The sequence below is a fragment of the Cryptomeria japonica genome, chromosome 2 (genome assembly GCF_030272615.1).
Source record: "Cryptomeria japonica chromosome 2, Sugi_1.0, whole genome shotgun sequence".
NCBI lineage: Eukaryota > Viridiplantae > Streptophyta > Pinopsida > Cupressales > Cupressaceae > Cryptomeria > Cryptomeria japonica.
Genome location: NC_081406.1, coordinates 654,783,206 through 654,803,663, shown reverse-complemented (window position 1 = coordinate 654,803,663; position 20,458 = coordinate 654,783,206). Strand labels below are relative to the sequence as shown.

At 34.2% G+C, this 20,458-nt stretch overlaps 1 protein-coding gene across 1 annotated transcript; it reads right to left on the bottom strand.

Annotated features, from left to right (window-relative positions):
• Positions 1 to 7,940: 7,940 nt before the first annotated feature.
• LOC131067694 (ethylene-responsive transcription factor ERF098) lies at positions 7,941 to 10,524 on the bottom strand. Its single transcript, XM_058002807.2, has 2 exons — positions 10,024 to 10,524; positions 7,941 to 8,815 (listed from the first exon to the last, which is right to left on the bottom strand). Exon 2 carries the CDS (start codon positions 8,799 to 8,801, stop codon positions 8,244 to 8,246), a length of 558 nt encoding a protein of 185 aa, XP_057858790.1. The 5' UTR covers positions 8,802 to 8,815; positions 10,024 to 10,524; the 3' UTR covers positions 7,941 to 8,243.
• Between the last annotated feature and the right edge of the window lie 9,934 nt (positions 10,525 to 20,458).

Here is a 20,458-nt window from a genome sequence, read left to right as displayed (position 1 = left end):
GTTTATCTTTTCCAGATCAGCAAGGCACGCTATGAAGATGATTAATTATTGATTATAAATACATTAAGCCGACATGTTGAATCGGTTATTGCATCAGATATTATATTGTTTGTAAAATGATTTTATTATCTTGTAGAGCTGACCTACTAAAATTGGTCTTAGGTTATGGTATAAATGTAAGATCTTATTTGTAAGATCAGGTGTGGAATGCAGAAAAGATTTGTGTGAAGGTATATGTGATATTAAGCAGAGCTATACATGCAGACATCATTTGAAGATGAAGCTAGGTTTTTGTGAAAGCATATAAGAACTACACTAGTACTGAATCTAGCATATGAAGATGTTATTTTGAGTAGTACATTCTTATTGGATTTAACCATCCAACTGTAGTTAGTGTGACTCCCATTTGTGATTGAGCAGTGAGCTCTAGGCGCTTGGCCTTTCTGCATGTGTAGACCCCATTTATGTACACTTACTATCTGCAGTAGTATCATTTGATTGTGGGTAAGGTTTCCCACCATGGTTTTTCCCCTTACAAGGTTTCCACGTACAAATATTGGTGTTATGTGTTGTGGATGACTTTTTCTTTTTGTTTCATGCATTAATCTTTACCGGTATTACACTTATTTGTTAAATCTATCCATCGGTATAATTGACTAGTTCACCGGTATTAAGCAATAATTTGGTTTAAGTTGTTTTGGTTTAAATACTTATTGGACAACTGATTCACCCCCCCTTTCAGTTGCCTCTGAGACCTAACAATTGGTATCAGAGCCTAGTCCTCTTTTGCAGAAGTTTAACAGCTTGAGGAGATCCAATGTCTACTAACTATTTCAGAAAGGACAGTCCTAAACTTGATGGAACCAACTATGGCATATGGAAGATCAGAATGGAGACACATCTAAACTGCATTGGAAAGGACATTTGGGAAGTTACAAAGAATGGTTATATTGTTGCTACTTCTAGTCAGCCTAATCCACCTAACTTGACTAAAGATGAGGAAAATGATTGCAAAGCAAGAGAAGCACTTTTGAGCACATTAACAAATCAGCAAATCATGGGATTATTAGACAAATCAACTGCTAAAGCTATTTGGGATCATTTGGAAACACTGAATAAAGGAGATTCCACAGTCAAAATTGCAAAACTTGAAAGCTTCCAAGTCAGGTATGAAAATCTGAAAATGGAAGAAGATGAAAGGATTTCAGTTTTTATGGAAAGAGTTAATGAAATTGTTTTGGGTATTAAATGTTGTGGAGGAACCCTAAGTGAAGATGAAATTGTTTCAAAAGTTTTAAGAGGATTGCCACCGGCATATAAAATGAAGGTTATTGCTATAAATGAGTTAATAACAATGCCTAATACATCAGTAACTAGGGATACATTGATTGGAAAACTTTCAGCCTTTGAAATTGAGGAATTTGGTCATGTTGCTACTATAAAGACAGATTTAGCCTTTAAAGCATCAACATCATCTGCATCATCATTTGACAAATCTAATTGGAAAGCCTTTTATGCAAGAAAACTTGAGGAAAACATGAAAGAAAATGAAGAACTTGAAGAGCTTGAAGCACTATTTGCAAGAAAAATGCCTAAAGGTCCAGTTGGAAGTAAGTATGAAGGTAAAGCACCCTTTAAATGTTTTAACTGCAATAAGATTGATCATATGGCTTCAAGATGCCCTGATAGACATGTTAAACAAAGAGAAGAAGCTAGAAGGACATACATGCCTAATCCTGAATATCAGAGATACAGATTCAAGAAGAATAAAGACAAATCTTGTTATGTAGCTGATGGAGGAGTGACTGAAGATTATGATGAAGATCCGACAGACAATGGATGGGTTTTTGTTGCTATAACAGAAGATCAACCGACACCTGCAATCCAACGGGTAGAGCAGGCCTTGGCAGCTAAAATTGAAGTAAAAGATGAATGGATCATTGATTCTGGATGCTCACATCATATGACAGGAGACAAAGGTAAATTCTTGAACTTTCAAGAATATAATGAAGGCTTAGTGAGATTTGGAGATGACAAAGCTTGTCAAATCAAAGGTAAGGGTTCAATATCTCTTGATAGTAAGCATAACACTGACAATGTCTATTATGTTGAAGGTTTAAAACATAATCTTTTGAGTGTTACTATTGGTTAATTAGTTGAGAAAGGATTTCAGTTACAATTCAAAAATGGAAAATGCAAGATCATGAATAGAACTGGTTTAGAAATTGCAATAGGTAATCAGACTAGAGGTAATATCTTTCATTTGAATAACAGTGAAAAGATATGCTTGGTTGCACACATTGATGAAAGTTGGCTATGACATAAGAGACTCTGTCATGTAAACTTTGATTGCATGGTAAAAATCAGTACTACTAAGGCAGTTAGAGACTTACCTAAAATTGTCAAACCTCACAATACAATATATAAGGAATGTCAATTTGGAAAACAAGTTAGAGATAGTTTCAAAAGTATTCCAAAAAAATCCAATAATGCTCTTGATTTAATTCATACTGATTTATGTGGTCTAGCTAGAACTAAAAGCCTACAAAGTGATAGATATTTAATGCTAATCATTGATAACTATTCTAGAATGTGTTGGGTTACTTTTCTCAAAGAGAAATCAAAAGCACTTGGAAAGTTTAAATTGTTCAAAGCAATGGTTGAAAATGAAACCGGTAAGAAAATCAAATGTTTAAGATCAGATCAAGGAGGTGAATTTTCATCTAAGGAATTTAATGCATTCTGTGAAGTGAATGGAATTAGAAGACAACTATCAGCACCTCGGACATCACAACAAAATGGAGTTGTTGAAAGGAAAAATAGAACTATCTTGGATGCAGCTAGAAGTATGTTATCAGAAGCAAATCTACCACATGTATATTGGAGAGAGGCAGTAAGTACAACGGTCGATACATTCAACAAAGTTCACATCAAAGGTGAAACCGGTAAGACCCCTCATGAATTATGGTTTTGTATTACTCCTACTCTTAAATATTTCAGAATTTTTGGAAGTAAATGTTACATTAGAAGAGATGAGTACATTGGGAAATTTGATCCTAGAAGTGATGAAGGAATATTTCTTGGTTATTCATCTAAGAATAAAGCATATAGATGTTTTAACAAGAGATTGCAGAAAATTGTTGAGAGTACAAATGTAAAGATTGATGAAAAATTCAGAGGAACTTCAAGGTATATAGATTCTAAACCAGCAACAAAAATTCTAACAAATGAACCTATACCAAATCCACTGGTACAAAGTGAAGATCCAGTTACACCGATATCATCTGAAAATTCCACTGTGACTGAGGAACAACAGCAACCAAAGACACCCCGGTATGTAAGACTGAATCATTCTAAAGATCAGATAATTGGAAACAAATACAAAGGAGTTATGACAAGAGGAAGATTGGCAAATGAAGAGGTATGTCTTATTTCTCAAATTGAACCATCATCAGTTAATGAGGCATGTGAAGATACATATTGGACTAAAGCTATCGAAGAAGAATTAGAAAAAATTGAGAAAAATAACACTTGGACATTAGTTCTCCGACCTAAAGATAAAAATGTAATTGGAACAAAATGGGTATTCAGAAACAAACTTAATGAAGATGGTAAGGTTATCATAAATAAAGCAAGACTAGTGTGTAAGGGATATTCTTAGAAAGAAGGAGTTGACTATAATGAAACCTTTGCACTGGTAGCTATAATTATTTTTGGCTTTTGCAACACGCAAGAACTACAAAGTATACCAAATGGATATTAAATGTGCATTTATGAATGGAGATCTTAAAGAGAAAGTTTACATTGAACAACTTGATGGATTTTCCTTGACAGATGACAAAGATATGGTTTGTAGGTTAAGGAAATCTTTGTATGGATTAAAGCAAGCTCCAAGAGCTTGGTATGCCAGATTGGATAAGTATCTTTTGAAAATCATTTTTTCTAAAGGTAATGCTTACAGTAACTTATACTATAAAGTGACTAATGATGACATCTTGGCTATAGAAGTTTTTGTTGATGATATAGTCTTTGGAGGAGAAGATGGATTGTGTAAAGACTTTTCTATTAAAATGCAACAAGAATTTGAAATGTCTATGATTGGTGAAATAAAATTCTTTTTGGGATTGCATATTTCATAGACTGACAAAGGTATATTCTTGAGTCAATCTAAATACTTAAAAGAGTTACTTAAGAAATTTGGGATGAAGAACTCTAAACCGGTAAGCAAACCTATGACTACAAATGACAAACTATCTTTAAGGGATGAATCTACACCTGTTAATCCAACAAGGTACACATCTATGATAGGAGGTTTACTGTATTTGACACAAACAAGACCCGATATTATGAATGCAATATGTATTGTTTCAAGATTTCAGAGTAATCCTAGAGAAAATCATGAATCAACAGTAAAAAAGATTTTCCGGTACTTACAAGGCACTACAAATCTTGGATTATGGTATCCTAGAGATGAAAACTTTGATCTATGTGCATACACAGATGCAAATTGGGTAAGAGATATTGATGATAGAAAAAGCACCACCAGTAGAGCATTTTTTCTTGGAAGCAGAGTAGTTTCTTGGTTGAGTAAGAAACAAAGTTGTACATCTTTATCAATAGCAGAATCAGAATATGTTGCAGCAACAACTAACTATACACAGGTACTATGGCTTAAACAAATGTTGAAAGACCTAAAGGTAAAATGCAAGGAACCTATAAATATCTATTGTGACAACACAACAACAATTGATATATCTAAGAATCCGGTATTACATTCTAAAACAAAACATGTTTCAATCAAATTGAATTTTCTAAGGGAGAATGTTGAAGCAAAAGAAATAAAATTGGTTTATGTGAATACTAAAGAGCAGCTTGCAGATATTTTCACTAAACCTTTGCCTAAGGAGACTTTTGAATATCTTAGAGAACAGCTTGGGGTCATACCCCCATCGGTAGATACTTAGAAAATTGGTGTCTATCATCAACCAACAGAATTCACAGAGAAATATTTTACTCCGGTTTTGATGAGGACGCTACTTCACAGGGGGAGTAGGTATATTTGTATTGATTGGTATTTTGTATATGAACTTGGTTTTGTTGCAACTTTGGCATTTGATGTCAAAGGGGGGGTGATATCTATGCTAAAACACATTATCTTTCAGGGAGAGATTGGTACAAAAAAAACATAAGGAAACTCATATTACTCTCAGGGGGAGAAATTATTACTTTAGGGAGATTGTTGGTTTTTGTATTTGGCATTTCTGTTTTGGCACTTTGATGGTTTTTCAATCTTGTGTTGCCATCAATGCCAAAGGGGGAGATTGTTGGTATTTTGGTATGGTTTTGTCATTGACGTCAACACCTACTAAAACTCTAGCACTTTGGAGATCCAACAACATTCACCGGCAAGCAAGTGACTTTTGCACAGTCACCGGTATGTGGTACACCGGTAGGATATAATGTTCACCGACACTTGGAATGGCATGGAAAACACTTGGTAATGTCGAAGACATTGTTTGGACATCTTATCTTGGTGAATTGATCATTGGCATATTCGTATTTGCATATTTGCTGTTACTGGCAAATAGGTCCAGGTTATGCACCGACAGGTTTATCTTTTCCAGATCAACAAGGCACGCTATGGAGATGATTAATTATTGATTATAAATACATTAAGCCGACATGTTGAATCGGTTATTGCATCGGATATTATATTGTTTGTAAAATGATTTTATTATCTTGTGGAGTCGACCTACTAAAATTGGTCTTAGGTTATGGTATAAATGTAACATCTTAATTGTAAGATCAGGTGTGGAATGCGGAAAAGATTTGTGTGAAGGTATATGCGAGATTAAGAAGAGTTATACGCACAGACATCATTTGAAGATGATTTGTGAAAGCATATCAGAACTACATCGGTACTGAATCCAGCATATGAAGATGTTATTTTGAGCAGTACATTCTTATTGGATTTAACCATCCAACTATAGTCAGTGTGACTCCCATTTGTGATTGAGCAGTGAGCTCTAGCCGCTTGGCCTTTCTGCATGTGCAGACCCCATTTATGTACACTTAATATCTGCAGTAGTATCATCTGATTGTGGGTAAGGTTTCCCATCGTGGTTTTTCTCCTTACAGGGTTTCCACGTACAAATATTGGTGTTATGTGTTGTGGATGACTTTGTCTTTTTGTTTCATGCATTAATCTTTACCGATATTACACTTATCTGTTAAATCTGTCCACCAGTATAATTGACTGGTTCACCGGTATTAAGCAATAATTTGGTTTAAGTTGTTTTGGTTTAAATTCTTATTGGACAACTGATTCACCCCCTCCTCCCCTCCCCATTGACTGGTTCACCGGTATTAAGCAATAATTTGGTTTAAGTTGTTTTGGTTTAAATTCTTATTGGACAACTGATTCACCCCCCCCTCAGTTGCCTTCGGGACCTAACATAGATACGCACGTTTATAGAGATACATTATATATATATTTATATATATAGTTATCTTCTTGTATTCGTTCTTCTATTTTCAGCATACTATCCTTATGCATAGATTGTACTCCGTCAATAGGGAAGATTCTCAAATCCCTAAGGCCTTTTATCGAAGGAGTTTTCATCAAGAAGCTCCTTTAGCTCTGGGCTAGAAATGATATGCTCTGCTCTCTGCTTTATCTTTATTAAATTCCTATATCAAAATTCATACACATACACATACATATAGATACACACACACACACACACACACACACACACACACACACACACACATATAGGCATCTTCTGGTAATAACACTCTATTGGCAGGTTTTTATAAGCAAAGTGGTTTGTGTCTTATGAAAGGAAGGTTTTTCAAATTAAGATGGATTACCGCTATGATTTAGATCTGTGATGGTTGGTAGGTTTCTCTCTGTTTAAATCGTTTTTAGTGTTCTAAATGGGAGAACTGTCTGGAAACAAATGTCTGACCAGTCTTTTCAATAAAATTGTCTCTGATTGCATATCCTTCATTATTGGATGTGAAAATAGTGCTCTCAACTCTTAATCTATTCAGCGGATGTTTTGGTATAGGCTAGAAACTACGGATGGGGGTATATTTTCTGGCTAACACTTTTTGTAGTATTTTGTTGTATGGCAGGAATTAGGGTTCTTGCAGGTATTATCTCGACAAACTTTAAGTCTTGGTATCGGTTGAGGGAAGTTGTCTTTAATAATCAATTAGAAATTTATGTTTCAAGCTTTTGTCTTTTTAGAAGTTTGTTATTATTACAAACATTCTAACGTTGTTCTAGGCTGTAAGGTGCAATTAGGTTCTTATGCAGAACAATGGATTGGTTAGATCCAAACCGGGCAAAATAAGAATTCAAGTTTGAGCTGTGTGGATAATCATGATCGAGGGTATCATCTCTAGGGAAGGGCCGAAACACAACACTAAGGAAAAATATGGATGATCCTTTAGTATTCTTTCAAGAAGATTCACCTGAATTTGCACTATCCAGGGACTCATGTATCATGTTCTTTGTTATCAACTTTAATTTTATTATCAACTTTAATTTTTTGATCCATTAATGGATCTGGGCTAGACGAGAGGTTTTCTTCCCTCCATTCTTTCCTACCGATGCCCACACTGAATGTAGTTGTAATTATCATTTTTTATTAATAAAATCTCTCTGGCCTCGATCTTTTACCGATCAAAAAATAAAATAAAATATAAATTGTTAATTTAAATATTTGAAATAAATTACTATATAATTTATTATATTAAGCAAATATAATATATAAAAAAAAAAAAAATTAATTTTATAGACGATTTTTCATAGGCCAGCCTTAATGTTGAACCTCTTCCACTAATTATAATAAATTATAATTTTAAATTATAATTTTTCAAAACAATTCATTAACCAAACCCTCATAAAATTTCCATATAAGAAGCAGGGGTGACTGTAAAATTATGGCTCTGCGCAGATTAACCCTGACTTATCACATTTCAGAAGCTGAACAGAGTACTTTCATCTGTTCCAGTTGTTTACTATGGTCACAAAGGTGTGCAAAATGTGAATGGGAAGGCAGCCATTATGGTAGTGGAAGTACGACTAAATCTAATTCTAACTAAAGAAACATTCATTGACACGCTGAAATGGCTTCTCAAATTGAAGCATTGGTTCTTTGAAAGCTTCTCGCAATCCAGTTAATACTGGTGTATGTTGATGGAAGAAGAAGCTTTAGCAGTGAGCGTGATAGTTAGAAAAGAAGAGATTCCCAAACTATGTCCTCCTCTTCCTCCTTTTCATGAATTTCTTGCACAGGAGGAACGCTGTTGAACCAAATTTCGTCCCAGTCTTGCCACATAAAATTGGGGAGAAATTCAGGGTTCTTATCTTGGGATGCGCGAATCGGCGTTGAAGCGGCAGCGGCCGTGTCCGTTTCGAGCGATTCCTGCGGCAAATTCTCATCATCTTGCGTGGAATTGCAGGTAGGGTTTCTGAAACTGCTGCTTGTGAACCAAGAATTTTCTTTCGACTGCTGTTGCTGCTGCTGCTTCCGCTCTGGGAAAAGTTGGGGGAAATTGAGAAGTTTAGGGTCACCTCGCCAGCGGAAACAGGCCTGGTCATATGCCAAGGCAGCGCCTTCAGCTGTGTCGAAGGTGCCAAGCCAGACGCGCGATCGATTCCCCGGGAGTCGCATCTCGGCCGCCCATTTTCCCCACCGCCGCTGCCGAACTCCTCTGTAATTCTGCCCTTGCACGCGCTTCCCATCATGCTCCTCCCTCTTTTGCTCTTTGCCTGCTTGCGGCGCCATTCAAAATCCAAATCCTGTGAAGAAAAGTGTCCCGAATCAGAACAAGAAAACCGCATCTTTGCCAATTTTTAAATTTACATGGCCGTACAGTCGTATTTAAGCATTTTCGTAAAAAATATAGCTAAAATTTCAGGAAAAAGACTCTATCTCATGAAAGAGAAGGTTTGTCCTCAAAAACAATTATTATCTGAGGGTTTGATGCAGATGTTTTGAAATAATTTTTTAAAGTCTGGGTTTTATATTTATTTTGTAATATTTAAGTGTTATGTCTAAAAAATAATGGAGAACTTGAATAAAAAGAAACTGTCAATAGACTGTCAAGGCATAGCCATCATATAAACATTGTCTATTTGTCATAAAGGTGACAGTCAATAGCTAACAATATATAATATTACATAGAGTTGACAACCATCACATAAACATTGTCTTAATGTCATAATCAAGACAATAGTGACAATAGTTATGTGGAACAGTTGTTCAAATAGATAGGTTGAACTTTTGAAGAATTTTAGTCCCCACTTCTCTTATAAAGAAGGTAAAGTAATTATAGTGTACTTCTTCTTTTTATAAGATTTTTTAAGAAAAATTAACTAACAAGCCGATGAAAAAAGAGTTGATTGTATATAAAGACTAAGAGAGTAAAAATCTTATGTATATACTATTATTGCAGTTAATTTTGATGATCATATAATACTACAAAACTATTTAAAAAAAGATTTTTTTTTGACAAATCATAAAACATTATATATATAGCTTATGATTATTTCTTATAAATCCATAATTCACTCACAAAATTTGATCAAATTTCAAATTCACTATAAATTTAAGTTTATATATATAATTATAAAAAATAAAATCTAAAAGAAATTATTAAAATTATACCAAAAAAAAAAAAACAATATTAAATATAAATATAATTGTTCAAACTCTTGAATTAAAAATTAAAAAATTTAGAAATTAAACCCTGACCTATAATACCTGGATTTTCATTCAAAGATCCCTAGGGCACTGGCCATAAGTTTGAACATGAAAAATTAGAATTTAAACCCTGGGAGAGCATATAATTATTCAACAATAACCTAATTTTCCGTAACTTCAAGATTCAGACTTGAATTTCCGGCCAACAGACTTAAAGAACGAGCACAAATAAATCAACAGAAGATGAAAAATGGCAAAGAGCCGACGAATTTTCAACACAAAAGTAAAGAAGAAGAGAACTCACAAGAAAATTGCAGAGAAAAATTAGCGCGAGAAAATTGCAGAGAAAAAAAAGCGCGAGAGAATTGCAGAGAAAATCTTTTTGTTCCGCGAAATTTGTGTGAGACTTGGACATTCTGTTCTCCACCTGTTATATACTTTTTAGGTAAACTTAGGAAGCAGCAAAAACTGTGAAGGAATAGATCGGCCAATGGCGAACGGTGAATAGATTGAAGCGAACCTTCGTATCAGATTAAGTGATGGATGGTTGAGCAGATCAGAGAATCTTCTTTTTGTGCTCAGTGGAGACGAAACAATGACGCTTTAGTATCAAATACATGGTGCGCACAAGCCCAGGCCACGTGAAATCATCGTGACATAATCTTATCATCCAATAAACTGAGCGGTATCTTTGCTCCAAAAGTAAAGCTAAAAGGGAATATGATAAAGGCCTATGTTGAAACTCCTACCACGGAACCCCTAGAACTTTTTACTTTATTTTTTCTCTATCCTTCCTGAAGTGTTGCCCATATAGGCCTATTTGGTGGAAGGTTTGACATAAAGTACTACAACTTTTGTGTTTATGAGCTGTCTTACATCTATGTGGGGTATATTCAAGAAAATCAAGGCTGTTATCATTATCCAGGTTCTCCAATTATCTTCTCCAACTATCTGATTGGATTAGGTTTTCACATTGTTTTTTTATGGAAGAATCTTTATTCACAATGTCATTTTCTTCGCTATTCGATACAGGGGCACAAATCTTAGGTTGAAACTTCTTCGGTTAAGAGCCAAAGATTGAGGGTTGTTTATTCTACCAAATTTACCGGCATGCTTATCTAGTCAATTAGAAGCTTTCAAGAAAATTTTGGACCAATCCCTGATCAAATGAAAACTTTCTAAAAATAGTAACCTTATGTATATTGAAGCTTGAGACGCCATTTTTCTAACAAGCCTAAAGAGATATATGTCTCAAAATTCTAATAACAAATGTTAAACCACCAAACAAAAATTAAGGCAAAAAAACCTCTTTAATCTAAAATTAAGCTTTTCTATTAAATAGCCTAAAACTATAATTGTGCATTCTTAACATTGTATTGCAAGGTTGAGACACCTTTCATAACATTATTGTGTATAAGCTTGTTCTTTGAAATAACGAGTCTTGGTTGAAGGTCATCTAGGAGGAGAAATGGCCTTGGAAGAATATGGCACCTAGGATCTTGTGAGTTTGCTTATGTAAAATAAGGTCAACTATAGTGCTACCAACATCTAGTTGGAATAGAATCCCAATTTGGACACATGCCAACATTTTTTCACACCCAATCATTTTATAGATTTCTTCTAAAAAGTTAGTTCCACATATATAGCGAAAATTCAGTATACCAAGGTTTTGTCTTATACATTTCAAACACATCCCACCATATACAACAAAATAAGTAGAGGCATAATATGAAGCTCAGGGTAGCAACCATTGTTGATTGTAGTATGATCTAACAGTACATGCTCACCCATCCACTAATAGTTTCACTAAATGCTCTAAAGTAACAATGATAGTCAATTAAATTTTGATCAAGAAAGAGCATGTATTGGTGTAAAGTAAATTAGGGCCCTACAATATCTAAAATCATGTCATGAATTTGAGAGAGAGACACCAACAAATATTTAATTAGCATAGTATAGTATGGAAACTCCATCTTAGTTTAAATATCAAAGTTTAAGTGCCTTAGCTTTTTATACATCATTCATGGGGCTATGCTTGTGTGTTAAATTTGTAACATAATCCATACGATACATGTGGAAGGTGGTTGTGCACGAATAGAACGTTTGAGAGGTTGATTAAGGAGGCAAGGATTGCCTCTTTCTTCTTTGTGTCATTTTGTAGGGTTTTTCAATAATATAATTGTACTTGTGTGGAGACCATTTTGATTATTCACAAAATGCAATGTGTATAGTTTTTGTGTGATTCATGCTATGGAGAGATTATTTTGGATCACTACATGTGATATACTTTTCTCATCACTTATATGGATACCTTCAAATTCGTCAACTCAATTCTTAAGTTAGATAGACTATGAAATACATGAAAACTTAGGACAAAGGATTTTATTTTAGTTGATTTCAAGGCCAAAGTGAGACCTTGGGTTCCAGATGCAAAAGTAAAGGAGTGTATATTGAGAAGGGTTCATAGGGAGAGAAGAATATGATCTTATGTGATGGGTTAGAGGAGGGGTTAAATGATGTAGAAGAAGGCCTTGTTCAAAGACCAATTAAGGAGGTAATGACTCTATATAGGGAAATTCAAATTATGTAATCTCAAAAAGGAGAGGGAAATTCAAGTTATATACTCTTATTAAGGAGAGCTAGCTTTATCTAATCAAGATTTAGCTTTGTTTATCAATTGAATGCTATATGTTGGGCCTCTTCACCTTCTCAACTATCTTTAAAAGTAGAGTTACAAGCACCAATTCTATAAACGAAAGTCTAGTTAATGTCAAGTACAATAGTCGAACATAATATTAAACGACTAGATCTAAATATGTTTTAAACACAACATATTCAAATCCTTCTATATTCTATAAAAAAAAGTCACTTATCAACAAATTTGTTTATTTAATTATTTTTTCGAAAGATACCTTCTAAATAGTGGTTCTCTATACTTGTATTTTGGAAGTTTTTGTTTAGATTCTTGATAATTGTTCTATTACTTTTTATATACTATAAATTTATAATTCAAAGATAAAGGGCCCCGGTGGAACCCTTACCCATTCCAATAATTAAAAAATCATTTGGTCCTCCACTACTAAATTATGTGGAAAGTGACTAGTGGTGAGACCAATGCAAATTTTATCGTTTAGAAATTTTATCCGTCCTTCCCTTTTCCTTATTCTTTTTGCCTAAAAGGTCAAAGATATCATCCTCAAAGTCAATTTCAAGGTATTTTCATTAGAATATTTTTCCACTTTTCTAAGTCTTTTCTTTGTGTGAGCATACGAAAGGGAAGAGTTTTGGACCAGACACGTTGGTCGTAACATATGACGTGTACCTTTCCAAACTCTACTTATCACCTCAAACTTTTGTGCTTTGATATATATATATATATATATATATATATATATATTAAAAATGTTTAATTTATAAATTTAAACTTAAAAAACAACTAAAATTTATTGGTGCTTAATTACTTAGCGTAGTGATTGAGAAATGGATTAGAGAAAACTAAGAATTCGATGTAGTGTTAAATGTCCTTCCCAAAGATTTCCTTATGATAATCCTCCAACAGTTTGAAGAAAGGGAAAGGTAATAAATAATGGTCCTTGGAAGAAAGATGAATCGTTCCTTTATTTGCTAAGGTGGATACCCAATTTCTATCCTAGAAGGACTTAATTTGTAGAGGAACTGACATTGTTTGAGTTATACAACCTTCCATTGGAGTTCCAATCAACCGAGTGCTTAACAAAAATTGGGCTTGTGCTAAGAAAAACCTTGGAGATTGATATGTGCAAAACTAATTTATGCATAAATCCAAATTGATAGCAATCGTGGAAATTTTGACTCAAATTACAACAAATAGAAGTTAGTTACATGGGATTAAGAGAGAGATCCCAAAATCTTTTGCTTGAAATGCAAATGGCATTCTCACAATGAAGGCTCTTGCACTCGATGACCTCGCATGACCATGACACGATGGATCCCCAAAGATACATGTTGACAAGTCCCCAAAGATACATGTTGACAAGTCCTTTATCAATCCCTGACTCAAGAAGCACCTAAGGACAACACAAGGAAGCAAGAATTAGACTCCCATACCTTTTTGAATGTCATACCCTATGAAACAAAGGGAAATAATGTTGAACATGAAGAAACGGGGGACTCAAAATTAGAGGATGTCGATAAGAACGATGAGATGGACATCATTGATCCTATAAGGATCAATCAATTGATGACCAATCTTATCAATATTAGTAAAAATTTGTCAATATAAAAAAACAAATAAGCATAAAAGAGAAGAGGAAGCTTTAAATGATGATTAAGAAAACAATCTAATCAGATATAAAGGAGTCCCCTCCCTTAGAGAGCCATGAAGATCTTAAAATAGAATATTAGGGACTTAAATGCCCCTAATCAAACATCCAAACTACCAAGAGTAGATCTCTATCCACTCCAATAAAAATTTAGAACAAAGCAATAAATTACTTCAAAGATCTCTTGGGTAAGGAAAATTTAGTGGACACAATTAATAATGATATCCTAGAGAATGTACCAACCATAATAAAAAATGAAGAAAATGAATTATTGTCAGCACTTGTTACTCTCAACAAAGTGAAAAGTGTTTATCTTCTCCCAAAATTACAACATTGGTCCTTTGATCTATGTTGGAACTTCGATGTCCTCCCAAAAGCCAGAGCATTCACATGTTCAATGCTACACAACAGGATATTAATTGGGGATAGACCAATCAAAATAGGGTTCATTGGGCCTTTCCAATGCCCTTTTTGTGAACTCCACAAAGAAATGATGGATAATTTATTATTACAATGCCCCATTGCATTATCATAGGAATGTTGGGACTGGATGCGTAAAATGTTGAGGTTGATTGACTTTTATTTGGATTCATAGTTTGTTATCAAAGTAGTGGCTTCTCCAATCGCAATTAGTTGGAAAATAAAGATGTGGTTAAAATGAATTCATAATGTAGAGATCTAGCTTTGAATGATCTTCAAGTTTGACATAGATGAGGAAGGGAATGTAATCAAGGAAATCAATGGGAATATTCATCTACAACAGACTCAAATCCATGACGCAATCCTTTTGGAGATATTCTTATATACTATGGTGAGAATTATGAGGGATGACAAATGGGTGATTTCTGCAACTAACCACTATGTGGTTTCAAAACTAAGAAAGGAAGTGATCAGTGTCATTTCAACCTTAAGTATGGATCCTTATTTTGGAATTTTTAGCAAGTGGAATGAGGAAACTACATTTTGAAGTCTTAACCTCAATAAATCTTATTGTAGTCTTTATACTCTAGAGGACACAGTAAGGGAAATCATCAGATGTAGAAGTCAACAAAGATAGTAAATCATCCAATCATCAACACACATAAAGAACAATCATAACACAAGTAAATGGACCAGCAACAACATCATTGGTGTTTGAGTTGCTCCCTCTGGATGTGAGCTTGTTGTAGCTAACCATTCAACGCTTCTATCCTCATCTGCTCTTCTCCATCCATATCTGCCAATAGGTTGTACTTTGGGCCAGCCGAGGTTATCTGATCCTCCAACTGTAAAATTTGGTTTTTTATATTCTTCATTGTATTTGGCCATTGTACACAAAATGACTGACTCCATCTTGTAGGAACAAAGAATCTGAAATATTAAATTTTACAGTTGGAGGATCAGATAACATAGATTGGCCAAAAGTATAACTTGTAGGCGGATATGGATGGAGCAGAGTGGATGAGGATAAAAGTGTTGAATGGTCAACTACAACAAGCCCATATCCGAAGGGAGCAACTCAAGCGTTAAATCAATGAGCTCTGAGAGATAGTACACACACGTCTAATACATCTACAAAGACAACACTAATCCTGATAGATGACCAAGTTTCAATGATACAACAAGCCAAGACTAACTGGGAGAAGAACCCAAAACAACTAAAGACGGGTTAACTAAGACTCCTACCCTAAGTTTTATTTCTTGAGGACAAAACATCATTTTAAAGGGGGCAATTATGTTGGCAGGACAAAGGAGCAGGAACAAAGCTACCACATATAGTTTTTGGCATAGAAATAGAACTCTAGCCGACTCTAGGAGTGATATCACATCTTGGGAATTGTATATAACAACATTGGAATTGATATCAGGAATAGAGAATATAGAATATGAGATAGAGAATAGAAGAGAAAGAATAGAGAGAATTGATAGGACAACAAAGATTGATATTCAAAATCTGTAAGGTATTTTGAGATTAAAGATATGATATAATGATGTTTTAGATAGTCCATTTATTTGTGTTATGATTGTTATTTATGTATGTTGATGATTGGCTGATTTACAACCTTTGTCGACTTCCGCTTCTACTGCTTTTTCTTACTATTTCCTCTAGGGTATAAAGACTACAATAAGATATATTGGGTTACAAATCTCTAGACTATAGTTTCTCCATTTCTCTTGCTAATAAGAATCAATGGTGACACAATATGCATCACAATTGCAAGGAGAAACAAGGACATGGAAAAAAGCTACCACCTTCCAAGATATGGGTTAGTAAGAAATAACATGAAGACATATGACTTCTACAAGGCTCTGTTAGAAGTACGGTTGTTGTTGCACCAAAAGATCGACCTGTTAATGCCTGATATAACCACTAGACTTATAGAATCCATAGGAGGCAGTTAAGTCATGTCACAAACCCGAGCGTTGCGTTGCACAACACAAGGAGACCAAGGGCACGCACCTTGCAACAATCCCCCCCAACGCAAGCGAGGGGGTTTGAATCCATGACCTAGGCTTTGATACCACTTGTTAGAAGTATGTTTGTCATTACACCAAATGATCGACATGTTAATACTCGATACAACCACTAGACTTATAGAATCCATAGGAGGTGGTTAAACCATGTCACAAACACGAGCACTGCGTTGCACAACACAAGGAGACCAAGGGCACACACCTTGCAACATGCTCACTAGGACAACCTCCTCACCCTAGGATAGATTGAATGTCTACAAGAAGTGATCACTGGATTACATACTTTGCTACATCATTGAACTCTTTGTTCAAGCTCATGTCTATGTAATTTTTTAATGCATTTTAATATAATATATGTTATGTGCTACTTATTTTAGAATTATTATGTTATAATTGAATATTAATATTTTGACACATAAATATTTGTCAAATTTAAGGTACAAGGTAAGAATTTTTGTTAACACAATCGCGTATTACACTCCACCCCTTACTACCATTACTATAAGAAAGGGCTTATGTTAGAAGTCCAATAGCATTGATAACTTGTCTCGTCACAATCTAAAATAGATATTATTTTCTTACATGTTCTAAATATTGTCTTTGTTCATAAATCGGATTCAAAATAGTTGATTGACATTGGATATAGTTTATTTGTCACATGAACATGTTTTATAAACAAGTGGTTCAAAATTTTCATGAATAGAATTTTGATTATGGAAAAAGATTGTTTAAAATGTGATGTTTATTTTTGTTCATTGTTAGGTATTTGTGTGTGTGTAAAATAGTGCAAATAAAACCAATTTTAACATTAATTACCTAATTAATGAGAGTTGGGACTGATTTTTCATAAGATAATGAATAAACAAAATTAAAGTGGGATTTTCTTTTAAGTGGAAGTGCAAAATTGTAAGCAAATGACTAAAAGAGAAAAAAATTTGAAAAGGTAGATCTATATGCACCTTGGTAAAGAAGTGGTCATATTGAAAAAGCTCAAGAATGATACTATGTTGTTTATCAATTTTTTGAACTTTTAAAACATGAGGACATTTTATATCGTGCATTTAAGAGGGTAATTTTGTCCTCACCTTACACCCAACACTCCACAATAGTCCAAGGATGGTTAGCTTGTCCTAGAAAATGGTACAACCCTAAAACTTAATAGAGTGGTTAATAATAATGTATAAGGGCTTATAATAAGTGCATATATGTTCATCTATGGAATTTGTTTGAAACAAATAAAACAATGGCATGCAATTACATTTAATTAGAATCCCAAAAATGGAAAAAGATGAATGATTTCACCTAATTTATAGTGGTACACGTGTAAATAAATTCAAGGATGATGATGAATATATATAATAGACTTTTCCAATATTAGTGCCTATTTATGCATAGAAATGGAAGTGAAATTAATAGAAAAACTATGCTTAACTATGAGAGAAATGATGAAAAATAGAATAAAAAAGAAAAGAAAAGAAAAGATTTCACATGATTTTCTATTCTTGTATCAATTGATCTAAGTTTTGGGAACAAATTTAAAGTCCTAATATATAAATATGTGTAAAAACTTGATAGGACAAGATAAATAAATAATCTAGCATCCTACTTGGTGGCCTAGTCCAATATTCTAGAACAACCTAACGATTGATATGAAGATTCCCCAGGCTATTTTAAGAAAAAATTGCTCTTAGAAATTTTTCAAATTCCTCATCATTTTTTTCATATTTGATCTACAATCATAACATATATATGTAAAACCTTATAAAACAAAGTGGTTAAGGAGGACTCTAGCTCACTTAGTCTCCTCATGGTATTTTAAGAAGATTGATAATATCATAGATGAGAGTATAATCAAATTGCTACCTAATGTATCAATGAGAATTTAAGTATCTAGGTCCACTTGTAGGGTTGATAACACACTTCAAATCTTTTAGTTAGGAAATGATTTTATGTTGTGTTGATTGATATTAGCTTGGTTAAGTGAGTGTCATGATAATAAAAATCACAAGAATCAATGAAATTAGAAACATCAAAATTATTGCAAAGACAAGGAATATGAACCATGAAAGAGTTAATAATTAGGGTAAAATGAAGTAAATTAGCACTAGGATATGTACCATATGAACTATCATGAGAAGGGGGCATTAAAAAATGGACAAAGACAAAGAGGACATACCTTGAACTCCAAAATTTAATTTAATATAATTTAATTTAATTTTGACAAATTGCTACCAAAGGGTAGCCCCCATTGCATCAATCACAAAGAAAACAAGATACATGATTTTAACAGCATAAAGTAATCAAGACCCTTATGACTTCTTGGGATATTCCCAACTACTCAGGAGGAAACAAATCCCCATTTAGGACCATCATGTACTCACTGGTTTCAAGATTGTTTCTGCTCAAACCATCTCTCAAAGCCATTAAGGTATCATGTATCTCCTTGTTTTTCAGAATCACCTCTATGTCAAAGGCATTGACAACTAGACCATTAAAGGCCTCATACTTAAGCCTCTTTAGGGCCTTCACAAACGGTTCCTCTTGAGAGCTTTGTTTACATACTGGCACAAACTACTAGGAACCAAGAGACAGTGGAAAAGGCTATCAAGCGCATTCTTCCCCAATATATTCTTCATCGCTTCCTCTGCCTCCTCCCCATCCAAATAAAAAATCTCCTTCAATCGTGCCTCAACCAAAGCTTGGTTGCAACCACATTTGCATTCAGGGATATCACGACATCCAACTCCTCAGACGCCAACCCTGCCATTCTCTACTCCAGAATGTTTACACCTTCAGCTGCATGATCGGCTTTTATAGTCAAAGGCTATCTTTGGCAACTTCTCATAAGAATTGTCTCTTCAACTTAAGAATCTTGAGACCAATCTCTGGATAAGGCTTTGCAAGATTTGTATAGATCCCCCAGACATCTTCTTTTATACTATCTATAATAGTTGTATCTTGATGAGGATGTTCTCAAAACTGTTTGCTTCAGAGTGCATCAAAAGAGGCGCCCATGAACAGGACGTAGTCACTGAGGCTTAGACCAGTCCAAGCCATGATATCATTGGAAATGATAACTTGGTTTGTCTGATCTATGGCATGATTAGATAGGAAATCTACCTCTTGGTTTGCTTCACGATACACATGTTTTATCAAGAAATCCATTCCTTTCAGAATCTCCCAGATACCATTGACCCATATATTAGATTTCCAATTGGGGCGTTTCCAGAACTAACAACCCGAACCACATTTAGGGAATCTCCTTCAATATCAATATTGAGGAGATTTTTTTCCTTACATAATCTTAGGCCACCAAGGAGGGCCGCAAATTCGGTATCGTTGTTGGTGCAAAATTCAAATTTTTATAGTTACACAATGTTGTCTTATTTATTTTTTTGCTTCACACTCCAAAATTTGAGTTCTTTTATTAACTTCCTTAGTATGATGTTCAATTCTATATCAATCTAATATAATTATTATAAAATGTGAAAAAAATTTGATTACATGTCATCAAATTCAAAGACAAAATATGAAAATAATAGTTGATACTACCAAGTTCAATCTAAACATGCAATTTGATTTTTGTATGTTGATAAAATAAGAAAAGCTGGTCTAAATGTTAAACACCGGTATTTTGATGACATCATGAAAAGTGTTTTAGTATGTTAGATAACACATAGATCATAGGGTAAAACATAACTTTTGGTTCTAAAATCATGGGTTCCAGATGCCCTTTTACCATTTTTTAGATTGCTTTCTCTAAAAATGTGAGCACATTATAACATGCTAGTGTTATAATGTGAGTAAACTACAATGAGCCCATGTTTAAATGCTTACCTTGGGTATTGAGAGAGAGAGAGAGAGAGAGAGAGAGAGAGAGAGAGAGAGAGAGAGAGAGAGAGAGAGAGAGAGAGAGAGAGAGAGAGAGAGAGAGAGAGAACCTTAGAAATATGGAGATATAGAGATGGGGGAGAGATAGAGAGG